Raw genomic sequence first — 14,910 nt, 5'->3', positions numbered from 1 at the left:
TCGTCGGCATCGTAGCTGCCGCCGGCGCTGCTTCCGGAGAACTCCTCGTCGCTGCTGCCCCAGCCCTCGGCCGGAGCTTCTTCCTCCTCGTCATCATCATCATCTTCACTGTCCGCCCAAGCGCGGAAGCGCTTCGTCGGCGGGTACCCAGCAGAGGAGGAGGAGTCGTCTTCCTCCTCTTCTTCCTGTTCCTCCTCTTCTTCCTCGTCTTCCTCTTCCTCCTCCCTATCGGAGGAAGTGGGGTTCCTCCAGGAGTGGAGGTCATCCTCGCTCTCGCTCTCCAGTTCCCCTTCAATGAGGAACTGGAGGTCGCCCTCCCAATCAGTCAGGGGCAGGTCGCCATCTGATCCGACGAGAGCTTCTGGTGGGCCATCTGACACGAAGTCGAAGTCCCACTCTGGCTCTGACATCGGCTCGCTCGAGGAAGAGGATTGGAAAGAGAGGCCGGAGGAGACGGAGGAAGAAGAAGACATTGTTACAGGGAAAGAGGGTCTTTTCGGTGCCGATAGCTAGAACGGAGGAGGGGGATGAAGAGGCGAATCGGTCGGCACAGTTAAATGAGGGGGAGCCTAGTGGAGATTTAATGCCATTGCAGTTTCCGAGGAAGTAATGCTACAGCTATCAAATCTTGCAGAAGTTGAGGAGGCAAGGCATCATGATGAAGAATACTGCGACGGTTCTGCCACGACATGACCCGACGAAGAAAGAACGGAGTGATTTTGGAATTATCAATTCCAAAACCAGGGGGCATGTGTTATCACCAGAATTTGACCGAGTCAGAGGTGGGCCGCGATCAAGATGGGCTTGAAGAATATACATGGAAGAATATACGTGAATCGGCCTTATATGCAAAGTTTGGGCTAGTTTGCCCGTGTATCTGTAATATAGTAGGATACGTGTTGATTAGTTAGAGTTTGGCTCGTGCACGGTTGGGATTATTCCCACGTTAGAAAGTCTACGGACTATAAATATGTATCTAGGGTTTATGAAATAAACAACAATCACGTTCACCACAAACCAATCTAGGCGCATCGCCAACTCCCTTGTCTCGAGGGTTTCTTCCGGGTAAGCATCATGCTGCCTAGATCGCATCTTGCGATCTAGGCAGTACAAGTTTATTCGTTGTTCATGCGTTGCTCGTACTAAAGCCTTTTTGATGGCGAGCAACGTAGTTATCTTAGATGTGTTAGGGTTAGCATTGTTCTTCGTATCATATGCTATCGTCGTGCAACCCTTAGACATCTAGCCGCCCTTACACCTATCTTAGGTGTAGGGGCGGCACCCCGCTTGATCATTATTTAGTAGATCCGATCCGTTATGGTTGCTCCTTGTTCTTCAAGGATTAGTTTAATATCTGCATAGTTAGGCCTTACAAAGGGTTGAAGGATCCAGTGGCACGTAGGGTGTAGTTTGCTAGCCCTAGACAGGATGTTCCGAGGATCAACTTCGTGTTGGTTTTTAGGCCTTGTCTAGGATTGGTTTACGATCACCGTGCGTGGCCGCGAGGCTCAATCACGAGTAGGATGTTCCGATTATGTGGTGAAAACCCTAAATCGTAGTAGGTCGTTTTAGCTTTATTCTGATCAAGCAGGACCACCATATATTCGTACACCTCGTGCGAATCATGGGTGGATCGGCTCTTTGAGCCGATTCACAGACAACGAGAGCCGATCGAGGCTCGTATTTAATGTTTACGTGTATGCCATGCAGGAAACTAAGCGAGGCACATCCATCACCTTCCTGACCAGGTATAGGTCAGGTGGCACGCCCTTGCACCAGCATCGGACGTGCGTGCCGAATCTTTGCGGGCCGTCGCTCAGAGGGACCAGGGCCAGCCGCAGTCCTGGGAGCCTCCCGGCTCTACTCTGTTGCCCGTCGTTGCTCGCCGGTGGGTTTCTGACCGCAACAGTAAGCTGTGGGTCCGGCGCGCTAACGTGGACAAGTTGTGGGTCCCACGATGATCTGGATAAGTGGAGACGTGTCCACTGCGGGGCACCAACAGCGACCCCACTTGCCAACACCAACCAATGGTCAACTAAACGGGATTCCTCCCGTCCGAGCTCCTTGTGAGGGTTTCAGATAAGGGCTTGGGCAAAACTGAGGAAAAACTAAGTGGCTGGGGAAAACTGAGCACAACTAAGGACCCGAGAGCATGAAAATAGAAATCCCAACAAAAAATTGAGTATTGCCAAAGGGCACAGACTTTTTGAGTGGGTAATATGACACGATCATAATAAATCTAAAACAGCCAATTACCATGAAAGTGTAATGAATCACCGAATTCTCTCAAAATAGACAAAGTAAAGGGTAAACCTACATTGCTCTAAGCCTTGCTCGATCACGAAACACAACGAGCGCGCACGGAGGAGGAGGGTCAAGTGTGTCATTCTTCCATGTTAAGGAGGCATGCTTATTGATACAGAAGAAGCGATCAGGGAAGACCAGAATAAAACAAGATACAAAAGAGCATAATATCCCCTATTGATAGGGCCGAAGAAAAACACGACACCAAACTCACCTGCATACCAAAAAATACCCCGTATACACAACACTACCACACCGCAAACAACACCATTGTTGAAGGGAGAGGGGGAGAGAAACTGAACTGCTACTGACAGATTAATTTTAGGTAAGTTGGGGTTTTGATTCCCAACAAGATATTTTCAGGTGTAAGAGCTAGTGATCAAAAACTGATGGGATAACAACCTCAAGGCATGCAAGATTTATGCAGGTTCAGGCTCCACGTGATGATTCGGTAACAACCCTATGTCATGTGTCGACTATATTATATGGAGCATGTGAGCTACTCAGATATTACAAAGGGGGTGTTTCGGCTAGGAATCTAGCCGGAAGATATGGTGGATGACGGCTAGGAGTCTAGCCGGCGTGTCGACGGGTAGAATGAAACTAATAAGTATGCTCTAAGAGCCTAAAGATTAACTACCTAACTACTACAACTCTGGTGAGATTCTCGTTGGAGTCTTATGGCTTGGTGGGTGGATGAACTTCTAAGTGTATGGTGTGAATGAAATTGGGCATGCTTCATCCTCGATGGGCTCCTCCTTTTATGCCCTCGGCCATGGGCATTGTGGTATAGCGAAGAGGTTACCGCCATAGTTGAAAGGACATGGCAATGATGAGCTCCTTGGCCACTACTCTTCGACTCCTTGGCCACTACTCCACCTTCCTATTTCTGAGCTGTCGGGAGCCTTCAGCTGTAGCCGAGGTTATTGTGAACTTCCGTGTCCTCGGAGATGACTCTGCCGGCCAAGGAGCCGGGAAGCATCCCATCAAGGGGTCATGCCTAGATAGGCTATCTAGGGACGTGCCCGAACGGCAGGTTGTTTGGTCCCATTTTCCATTCGTGCATCACGCCTGACGTCATGGGTGTTGACTTCTATGATGAATTCTATGATGCGGGGCCTCCTGGCCCCTTTCGTCGGGCGATTTGGCTAGCTGACTACTATGGGTTGGCTTGCTGGTGCATTCGGCGAGCACCGTCATGGTATTCTGATGTCTAAGTCTAAGATCTATCCTTGCTGGCAGGATAAATTGTACCCGTCTCTGGGTACCCGGTTACCCATGAACCCGTCAAGGTCGTCCAACAGTAGTGGTAGAAAAAGGGTGCCTTAAGAACCTAGGGTGTGATAAGTAGCACTAGACAAATTTATACCCACCTCATCCTAGCGTCACCACCCGACATGCACCTAGCTGTCACACCCTGCCTAGCCCACCATCACCGCCTTCCGGGGCAACGTCCTCAACATCCTCTGCTCGCATGCAAGCCGTAGCACCAATGACCTAGATGATCGCAAGGTTAGCTTCACAAAAAATATGCCCACGGACCTCGACTATCAAACCAAACATGGGGACGCCAATGCGATGTGCAAGGATAAACAAGACCCGAGAGTTGCACCCCCCCCCCCCCCCCCATCTGGGTCCTCTGAACCGGCACGCAAAAAAAACCTCGAGGAAGCTGCCTCGACACCCATTGTAACTATTGACAAGATAAACTACTGGCAAGAATATGAAGCACTGGGCCTCCAAGGCTAGGTTTTCGGTCGGATAGCACTAGGAAGTGAGACGTTGGAGATCTTCGCTGTCCATAGCGATGACTCTAGGGAGGGGATGAGATATGAGGATTCTATTATTGTCGGCTCAGGTGTGGTCAAGTCTAGTCATTCACCGGGAAAATACAAACGACCTCGAACAAGCCGATTACCAATGGTAGACAACCAACCAGCTACGTCCAAGCAAAACATGTACGCCAACTAGTTTGACACCGCCTCCATGTTTTTTCTAAAGAGAAGGCCTAAGCCCTGCGCTAAATTAATAACGCCCGACAGGACGAAAACCAGTACATCGATGCTTACAAGGACATGCTGGGGTTACCAACTCAACATTACAGCATTGGAGGACAGCAGGAGATACAAAAAAAGGGGAACAAGCAGCGCTAACTAGGAACTAGGTAGAGATCTTGAGCCCAGCGAAAAGGCGAAGAATCTTGCTAAGAGGGCGCAGCGCCGACACTGTCGAGACTAACAGACCTCCCAAGCAGAAATAGAGCACACCCATGACCGAAGGAGCTTGGTTGACTTCATGATTCGAGATTCTGAAGGAGGAGGGCTTGAATGCGACGCCTCCAAGGAGGAAGATGGCGCCCAAGGGCGTCGACGTCGCTTGCACTGGCCAAGGCCTTGCCAAGCTTTCGCCCTAGCCCACACACCACCCGAAAGACGCAACCTTGATGCTTGTCCAACGACACACTGAGTCCAAGACTTGAAGAAGATATCATCGGCGTCACCCGTGGCAAGACGCCAAGCTAGACAACCACCCCTGGGTTTTTAGGTAGCCAACCGAACCGGGATAACTACCATGGAACTGTAACCAGGAGACAGTGGTGGCGAGAAGCGCAAGGAGGGTGAGAGGGTGAGCCTAGAGTCGATGAAGATAGACTTCGCCCCGACCGAAGAAGCACCGTAAGTTTTGCAAGGAGGCGTGATCCAGCCACACGAAAGGAGGGACATTTGGTGGCGCCTCCAAGAATGTAAATGGCGTCAAAGGCGTCATCGTAACCCACACCGGCCGTAGCCTTGCACGGCTTTCGCCGGTTTCCCGTCCCGTATCAGTAGCCGGCCAAACGCCATGAGACCGTAGAAAGGAACCAGAAACCAGACACTGCCGACAACACCTCCTCATGTGTTGCCGGCCCAAGGAGATGAGGAGACCCAATCCCAAGAGTCACCTACTCCAAGCTTATCGCCGACGCCGATCGCACCAATCAAGTAAGCAAGAGCTCCAAGATCGCGTGATGGCCTGTCCAATCCGCCTTAGTCCATCCCATCTCACAGATTGACCCGACAAACCTCGGATCTGGGGAAAGATGGTTTATTTTCCGCGGAAATGGTACATCACCTCGTCAAGATCATGGCGAGGCGACAGCGAGAGATAGGTGCTACACAACACCACCTCCGCATCACCCGAGTGACCACGGCCGGTAGCAGTCCAGCACCAGGCAACGTTGTCCACCCCTGGAGCAGCGCCACCGCCCGAGCCCACCCCTGGAGCCGAGCCCACCAGATTGCCCAGGGCCGCTGCCCCGCATCCAAGGCCACGCTGCCCTGCCGCCCTCACGGCCGGAGATGCGAGCCAAACACGGCCGCCGCGCAAGGAAACTCCAAAGACCACCGCCCGAAGCCGCCGCTCCGGCGCCCAAAAGCCCCCACCGAGTCTCTCCCAACAGCCACACCCGCACCAGCACCTACCCCAACCATGGTAGATCCAGAAGAGCCGCCGGCCTAAAGAGACGTACCTGGACCGGGGCGGCCGCGGGCGGCGACAACAGCACCGGCGAGCCACGCGCGGCGACCTCCCTCCCTGTGGTCACGCAAAGTAGCCGACGGCCGAGATCCGAGATCCCCGCAATCCTCTTCACCGGCGCCGCGGTCTTCGACCGGCAGCGCCTCCGGGGGCGGCGAGGGGGGAGGGAGGGCGGCGGGGGGCGCCTGGAGGAGATGACGTGACGTGTGTCTGACAGTCTCGCGATCTTTGCTGATCACAATGGTCAAGTCCGACCAGATCCCTACACCGCCTCCATGTCAATCGCCACTGACATCACCTCACATCGTAATGCCAGCATCCACAAAATGCTCCTTATAAGGAGGTCTCAACTCTACTCCACCCTTATTTGTGGGACTAAAATATGGGCATATTAATTGTTATACAATCATAGATGTGCCTTTGAGAGTTTTCAACGCACACGCTCACAAACACACACGTACAAACACCCCTATGAACGCACGCACGCACACCCTAACCCCTATGAGCACCTCCGAGGAACTGAGCCGACATATCTTGAGGTTGACGAAGTCACCACTGGCGCCTCGTTGTTGACGGGCACGTCACCTACCACTGAGAGCATAGCACCGGTTAAATCCTGGAATAAATCTAGGTAAATACAAACACCCAGGTTCAAGTCGATTTGAACCTGGGTGGGCTGGTTCCACCACAAGGAATATCTTTCGTCAATGGACCAAAAAGTCCATAAACTCCAACAGAATTGGCTACCGATAAAAACAAAACAAGAATTTGGCAAAACCCTCAATAACTGAATGGACAGCGCTAACTGCCCAAGACGAATGAGGGGGAGGACAACAATAACCATGCATGAACCGTCGACGTGGACCTGGAGCGACGAAAATATCGAGCATGAGACCACGAGACTAGTGCAGTAACGACGATCGCTTGTTTCATTGTCCCTCTTCATCATGCAGGTCGTGACCATCGGTGTGCATCCCAATGGCCTAACCCTTCAAGAGGGCTAGCGATCGTGCACCATACTCCATCATGTTTAATTTTCCATAATAATAATATAGCCTTCTAGACGGCCGATGGACGTACGTACGCGCCACACCTCATCAATCTGGCGGAGTCCAAAGTCTGATCTCTGTGCCGCGATAGTATCTCCGCGCGCGGGCGAAAACATCGTACACTCTAAAGTCGCCAGATATTAAAATTGGGTGAGTGTGACCTTGGCTCCTGTCTTATTAGTAGTGCTAATTAAACCTCCAGCTCAGTGTGCGTGAAAATTTCTCCTCTCACATTAAATTGATCGCACTGTGGCTGTTATGGCACTGTTGTGCGAGATCAGCACAGCACACTACTGTATCCACTAAAGAGACTGCACAAACACTGGTTGTTGGCGATGGTACCTCTTGATTTGAAAATTTTCCTTCTCTTTCACCATGGATATTATCATTACTCACGGCCTAGCGTTGTTACAGTCACACCAGACTAGGACGCATATGAAACTTCAGGTCCTAAGGTAGCGAAATACCTTGTCAGGTAAGTTTCGACCCGCACAAAAGGCGTAACTATCCGGTACTGTCTCGGTGAGAGAGACTCGGTGAAATGGATGTGCTTGTGAAGTGTGAAGATACCGACTGTTGCACAATGACCCTAATTCATCTGTTTTATATATAAGGCCACTAAGTATTTTGAAGCAAAACTTTAACTAACAATTTGACCAAAAAAACATAAGTTACATGACCAACAATATGAATCCAACGGTATACTTTTGATGACACATAATTCATATTTTATTGATTACATTATTAATCGAATTTTCTTCCCTCAAAAAGCGTGGTGGCCTTAGGCTGGTCATACTGGAGAGTAACTTAGACTAGTAACATGCATATGTTACTAGTTTATGTTACTATCTACATAGTGGATAGTAACTTGTATGTGCTTTCATGCAATGTGTTATTTATTATGTTACAGACTCGTCTTATTTTGATGTGTGTGATGTTATGGTAACATGGCTAGTTACCACATTACTCTTTTTCTTTATTTATTTGCATTCGATATCACTAAAATATCTCCAGATATATGATGTTATTACCTATGTTACTCCTATTATGAGTAGTCTTACAAAAAAAAATGGAGGAAGTATGAAGCTGTTTTTTTCCCTTCATGATTGTCGTGAAATCCTAACTTGAACTTCTCTATGTATAGATCCTTAAAACCCATGTGTTCTAAAGTATTACTCCCTCCATTTTATAATTTTTGGTGTGGTTCTAGTTCAATGGAACATAGGGAGCATGAGAGATGAGAGATTTCAAGCCGCATGAATCTTTAAAAGAGCCTATTCAAACCTTTTCTTTCTAAAATGCAGTACAAAACGCATAGCTCATAAATGCTTACATACATACACCTCTATGAACGAATGCAAGCATAACCTATATATCTCTATGAGCACCTCCGGATGACCGAGTCTTCGAAAAAATAATTCGACGAGTCTTAAGATTTAAGATTGACGAAGTCACCATAGACGTCTCGCTATATATCGACGTAAACGTCATCTTTCACCGAAAAATGTTACGTATTTGGGACACCAAGGTGATAAACTTGAGGTTTGATTCCTGATTGGAGGACTACGTATCCTGCTAACCATACTAATTTCCAAGACACATTCAAGCCTGACCACAGCAACAGCTATCCACGGCCTTGTAATTAATTAACACAAAACTCACAATCACATGCACATGCACCATGACCAACCAAAGAAAACATTTCGCCCTTACCCGCCGTACGTCCCACATATATATGCACCTCCATCCCAGCCTCTTCCCGCACACGAAGCTCTCGCGCCTGCAAGCTTCCAAATCCTCTCACATCACCGCATTCCTACATTCCCCCGGGTCTCGTGCTCTCGGATCTCCTCCACGATCTCCGAATCTCGTCCCCATGCTGCCTTCTCACTGCGAGGACATGCTGGCCTACGCCGCCGCCGCCGCCGGACGGCGCGCGGCGGCGCTGATCGACCCGCGGCGGTACCGGCCGAACGTGGAGGTGGCGCCCAGCTGCCCGCGCTGCGACTCGCCCAACACCAAGTTCTGCTACTACAACAACTACAGCCTCAGCCAGCCCCGCTACTTCTGCAAGGGCTGCCGCCGGTACTGGACCAAAGGCGGGTCCCTCCGGAACGTGCCCGTCGGCGGCGGGTGTCGCAAGAATCGGCGGGGCAAGGCTGTGCGGACCGTGGCGGAAACCGCGGCGAGCCGCGACGCAGCAGCGTTCTCTCCTCGGCTCCATGGCCCGGTGATCCGGCCCGACCTGCTCCTCGAAGGCATGACCGGCAGCCCGCCCGAGCCCGGCCACCACCAGCCCGTGTCGTCGGGGTCGGGCAAGCAAGCTGGAGCAGCCGATGGCTCGACGATCGATTTGTCATTGATCTACTCCAGGTTCTTGAGCCCTCAACCTCTGGTAGAGCAGTGCGCCGTCGTGCAGGAATCGGTCGACAACTTGAGCGGGTCAAGCACGGATGAGGTGAGCCCGCCGGTGCTGTCCGATCCAAGTCAGCACGGGTTCGTCGAGCTCTGCGGGCCGGTGAGCTGTGCAGAGCCCAGCAGCGCAACCACCATGCTGCAGTGCGCCGACGCCGCACGCGCGCAGGCGCTCAGCGAGTACAATAACTTCAGCGTAGACCAGAGCTGCTACGACTCTCTCGAGTTGCAAACGGACGGCGGCAATCTGGTCCTCCCCTCAACCTGGGGCCAGGAGGCCAAGTACGAGCCGTTCGACTCGCTTCCCGAGGACGCCATGGGCCTCCCCGGCGGCGACGATGTCTGGAGCAAAGTGCTGGGCTGCCAGGGACTGGAAGCGGCTCTCTGCAGGCCATGATCGATGGATATGGACTCATTTACTAGCTCGTTGATTCGCGGCTGCTGCCTGCCTGGTGTTCTTGTGATCGATTCTATGTCTTCTTCTTCTTCTTCTTCTTCTTCTTCTTCTTCTTCTTCTTCTTCTCCTTATTTTGATCTTGTTCATAAGTAAGTAACTTATATGGGGTGTTCATCAGGGTGAAAGGACTGGTATACATGTGGGATAGAAAGGACATGTAATAATAATACTCGCTTGCTATAATCGATATACTACTGTTTAACAGCTAGCTAGCTGGGCTTCCTGTTCTGAACTATCTGCTCACTTCTTCCTAGTACGATCAATCAATGTCCTTCCTCTTATACGCCTGTGGACACATGGTGATGCCGCCATGCCATGCCATGCTGGTGAATGCATGATGGATGGATGCACTGGGATTCCAACGACATGCCCTGTGGGCGGTGGTGTGGACGTTGCTCGCAATCTGAAACAGCTGCCACTAGTTGCTTGAAAGGCCGCATTTGGCCCTAGCTACTTATAGAGGATTTACCATGCCTGCACGCCTCCATTATTGTTGCTACAACAGGACAGGCAGCTCCGAGATCCAGTTCATGGCCAGATGGTGGGAGGACGATATTGTTGTGTATGGATCGATCGATCATTACCCACTACCAGCTCCAGTGTCCTGTCATGGAGAGAGTGGTCGGAAACGATACTATGTGGTGCGCGCTCCCGCCGGTCCGTAGCAGATGTGCTAGAAGCAGAAGTTTTTCATTTTTGAAAGAAAGGAAAAAAGGCTTACCTTAATTCATTAATAGAGAAAGAGTTCAGAACAAGGTCTTAACATACATATAACCCGCGGAAAACAAAAGCCTAGTCTCCCGGCAACATGAGACCCGTGTGCTTAGCATCGGCTAATACCCAAGTTTTCACGTCCATCTTAATCTTTGCAATGATGATGTCGGGCAAGGTATTGAACTTCTTAAAAATTCTTACATTTTTCTCATTCCAAATTTCCCATGAGACAAGCATCACAAGGAGGCCATGGCCTTGTGATGCCCCGGGTGCTTAAGGACAAGATGGCTCCACCAAGACTCAACGTCCTCGAAAGCGCCCCAAGAGTTGTGGTCAAAGTGGTGCATCCCAATCCATTTTTTAAGCATATTCCATATGGATGGTGTATCGACAATGTAGCAACAAGTGGAACACGGATTCGTCAACTAGTTGACAAAGGGGGCAAATCTCTCGTTGGGCCACCCTCTTCTTCCAAGCGGTCCGCCGCCCAAACCCGATTTTCAAGGATGAGCCAAACAAAGAGCTTGCATTTGAGTGGCGTCCAATTTTTCCAAACAATCGCATCCACTGGAGAGCGAATGGATACCTGCCTCAAACTGACTCTTGTACGCCGAGGCGCAAGAGTAGGATCTGAAGGTGGTGAGCTTCCAAACAATGGTGTCCGCGTATCGTCAATGAGATTAACTTGGGAAGTGAATTGCCAAAGATTGGTGAATTCTTGAAGGTGTTGAACCGATAGACCATAGAAGATATCAATTTGAAGAATCCAAGCATCATTGGCTAAAGCTTTACTAACGGTCCAAGCCATCCTCTTGGAGAGGGCATAAATGGACAGTGCTATGACTTTTGGGCTTAACCCATCCGCCCAAGGGGCATCCCAAAAACTTGCCTTGTTGCCATCACCGGTCATGATCTTCAGTCATCGCGTAAAAAAGATTCCATGTCTTCCTTGCTACAAGCTGTAGAGTTCGCACTGCATCTGAAACGAAGTAAAAAAAAAAGGGCGTCAGAAAATTCCAAAATCCACCTGTTTAGAACATGAAAATCGGTTTGTTATTGACCAAGGAAAATGTTTCACCCGAGCTTACCTGCATATATATGGGCCTTGATCCGATTAAGAAGATGTAGTTCCCAAATCCTGCAATCCAGGGCTACGGTGCATATGGGCTTTGATCTGATTGACAGAATAAATTGGCCCATAGTCCATAATTGAGCTATATAAAAGTAGATTACTTATTTCTGGCTCCTCCCAAAAGCAAAAAAAGGCATAATTCAGTTACTTCATATGCTACTTACGCATACTCTCATATAATGTAGCCACTTCAGTCCAGAACATAGAAATCTCCAAGTTCTCCTCAGAGTTGTCGTCCAATTTCTGTTTACATATGAACTCATCTGAACAGAGGACAACGGAGATAAGGAGTCCGTAAGCTTGCTGTTTCAGTTAATTGGTAGCACAATAGATGTTCATTCAGGTCTTGTAGCCACGCCCAGGACATATCCGGTGCTTCCACCTCTTCCGGTACTTCCGCAATACTCAAGAATTATACTCGATAAACCTGTAAAATGATCGATAACATTAATACAAGATGAATCTACCACAAAACTTCAAGACCCAATTCCATTCACAGCTTGAGAAAAAAATAGGAAAATCCTATACTATTCAAATCTGTACTCAATGGTCCATGTTAAGATCTTCAGGAAGTAAAAGCAGATGCCAGAAATAGACAGGAGCGAAAATCTTTGTACAAATCCGTGTAAAGCCACAGCAGTCTTCAATCTTCATACAATACTAGACAAACCATACACAATCGTAGTAGACACGACACTCTTGATACAGCTATTGCCGAATGGGAAGTTCACTCTTTGCATAGTTTTAGCAGGTTTCGACAACGATCTTGGAAAATACATGGTAGTGAAGGTGATGTATACATCTCCAGATTTTACAACAGCAGTGCTGCATTCTAAGCAGCAACAAGTGTGGTCACAGCCGGAGCTTGGACTTGTCCTGGAGTTGCCAGCTGACTGATGTTCGCCGGACGAATCCGGCCGCTTGCGAGTCCGGCTGTCAGGTCCTCCACCTCTAATTTCAGCACGTCTCGACGGTTGCCAATGTCGCCAGCATACCTGCTGACACAGTATACCCCGACAGCCATCACCACCATTCCGTAGATGTTCGTGGTTACTAGGCGGAAAGGGGTTGAAACCACAGCAGCAAGAGGCCCGCCAATGATGGAGACAGCCTGCCCACTCTGGCCAAGCCCGACGCTACCTTGCTCAGCCACAAGCAGACCAGTCTTGCAGTATATCGCGAAATCCTCGCAGTTATTCTTGAACAGGCTGTAGCATCTGAAACCATTGCTCAACAAGTAGTTGGCACGGCGGACAACCACCTCATCGGGATCAGTGGCAGCAAGCGTGCAAGTCCCTCCTCGCGCCTTGGCAAGGAAAAGGGCCGGGTTGACAGCATACTCGAAACGGTAGAGGGCACCCCCTGAGAGGAAACAGCTGAGACAGGAGGACGTCACACCATTTGTCTCTGTGGCGGCGGTGGCTTCGTTGCTGCTGCATACCGAGCATGGTGTGGTGCTCCTAGCAGGGCCAGAACTCACAAGAAGATAATCAATGACTGTTCCAGTTCCGACCTCTTGGTCCCTTCCTCTGGTAAAATGGATCACCTTATCATCGCCCACGTATATTCCTGGGAAGAAAGAATACATACAGTCATTGATTATACATACAAAAATGTACAGCAATATAGCACATCCAATGCAATACACTAACAACTCCTGAAAAATGACCACGACACTGCCATTCATCGGACCTGTATTATTTCTACGATTGGAACAAAGATTTATGCTCTTGTCTATGCTTTCGCAAGTGTTTTTCAACGTGCCAGATAGTTATGCCCAATAACAGATACACTCGAAAAAGGGCATCAAAACCAAGCCGATGCCACGTATTATATATAGTAGTACATAATGTGTATGCATATGCTTCATATGTAATTGTTCGAGATATGCTCCATATGTAATTCATCGACAGATTTTGCATGATCTCCTGCCGAGCAGTAAACAGGTTCAAGATTTACACATCAAAACCAGAGAGGCTGGCTACGACAATCTGCTGCACAGTTGTATAGCCAATTAAGCACTAAACGGTTACCAAAATCTCATTGTGAACGCATTGACATGCTAGCTCGTTCACTGAATCTCCTGATTTGGAAAAATAACCAAAACACAGTGATCTCCTGATTTGGCAAAATAAGCAAAGGACAGTAATCTCCTGATACTGGATCTCGTAGTGAACGCATAGACCGGATTAGATTTCCACTAAAATTAGGAACACATAGCATTTAATACGAATTCTCTCTTCTCCTAAATCCACTGATTTAGAAACGCAACCGATTCATCAACCACCGCGACCAAAAATCTACGCGCAAGGGGAATTAATATGATCCAACCAAGCAAATATACACAAAGGAGGCGACAGAGCGTTCCGCACCATGATGCGCGTAGACCCAGGCGGCCCTCCACGAGTAGATGTGATCCCCCGCCTTCAGGGTCTCCTTCCCGACCCTGGCACAATGGGGAAAAAGAAAACCGCACAAGATTCAGCAAACAACATACCAAATTAGATGCCCGCTGGTTCGATGAGCAGTAGCGCGGAGCAGGAGAATCAGAGAACGGGGAGATGGATTCGGAGCAGCACCTGTTGGACAGGAGACCCATGGAGACGGGAGGCTGTGGATGGATGGATGGAGGGCGAGGAAGAAGGAGAGGGACGGAAGGAAGGAAGCACAGAGGCGCCGTGCGTTCGTTGTGGGGTAAAGCACGAAAAAGGGCCGTGCGATTGACGAGACGATGATCTCGTTTCACGCACGCGTAACCGCTGGCTTTATGTGCTCTTGGAGTTTTCTGGTCAAACTTATTTTGACCACTCGTATGCGCCTCATTTTCCTTTGTGATTACACCTGAATTTTTGGAACAATTCAGGAACAATTTTTCCTCTTCTACGTTTTTCATTTGCTACTAATTTTATTTTTTCGATAAAGAGAATATATTAATATCAATAAGATACCAATTACACTCAGCCTCTGAAACAACGTACCACCCTAATGACACTACAGATGCACACAGCTAAAAAAATAAAAAGAAAACTAAGAAACAAAAGCCCCGCTACAGTATTTTAGGTCTAACAACAGCAATACATCCACCGCCAAGACGACACCTGAATTACAGACTCTCCAAAAAACGACGGCTCCAAGAAGGGAACAATGCTCAAACACCGTCGTCGCCCGATCAAAGATCTTAGGTTTTCACCCTGAAGATAGTCCCCGCTCTCAAAACAATGCCTCCACCAAGGCCATTGCCAGGCACTACCAGTTAAGGCCAGACCTTGGGTTTTCAACCTGAAAGGTAGGACTCTGCACTTCACATGTGTTGTGGCCCCCAC

General features: G+C 49.2%; 2 protein-coding genes across 2 annotated transcripts; one reads left to right on the top strand and one right to left on the bottom strand.

The window, feature by feature from the left end:
- Positions 1 to 8,644: 8,644 nt before the first annotated feature.
- LOC127323419 (uncharacterized) lies at positions 8,645 to 9,973 on the top strand. Its single transcript, XM_051351562.2, has one exon. The coding sequence runs from the start codon at positions 8,746 to 8,748 to the stop codon at positions 9,679 to 9,681; it is 936 nt and encodes a 311-aa protein (XP_051207522.1). The 5' UTR covers positions 8,645 to 8,745; the 3' UTR covers positions 9,682 to 9,973.
- A 2,206-nt stretch (positions 9,974 to 12,179) lies between these two features.
- LOC127323408 (protein LEAD-SENSITIVE 1) lies at positions 12,180 to 14,327 on the bottom strand. The gene is made up of 3 exons (XM_051351555.2): positions 14,167 to 14,327; positions 13,960 to 14,033; positions 12,180 to 13,156 (listed from the first exon to the last, which is right to left on the bottom strand). Exons 1-3 carry the CDS (start codon positions 14,184 to 14,186, stop codon positions 12,420 to 12,422), a joined length of 831 nt encoding a protein of 276 aa, XP_051207515.1. The 5' UTR covers positions 14,187 to 14,327; the 3' UTR covers positions 12,180 to 12,419.
- Positions 14,328 to 14,910: the final 583 nt, after the last annotated feature.

The sequence above is a fragment of the Lolium perenne genome, chromosome 1 (genome assembly GCF_019359855.2).
Source record: "Lolium perenne isolate Kyuss_39 chromosome 1, Kyuss_2.0, whole genome shotgun sequence".
NCBI classification, from domain to species: domain Eukaryota; kingdom Viridiplantae; phylum Streptophyta; class Magnoliopsida; order Poales; family Poaceae; genus Lolium; species Lolium perenne.
The sequence above is the reverse complement of the archived record's forward strand: the minus strand, read 5'-3'. Positions and strand labels throughout refer to the sequence as shown.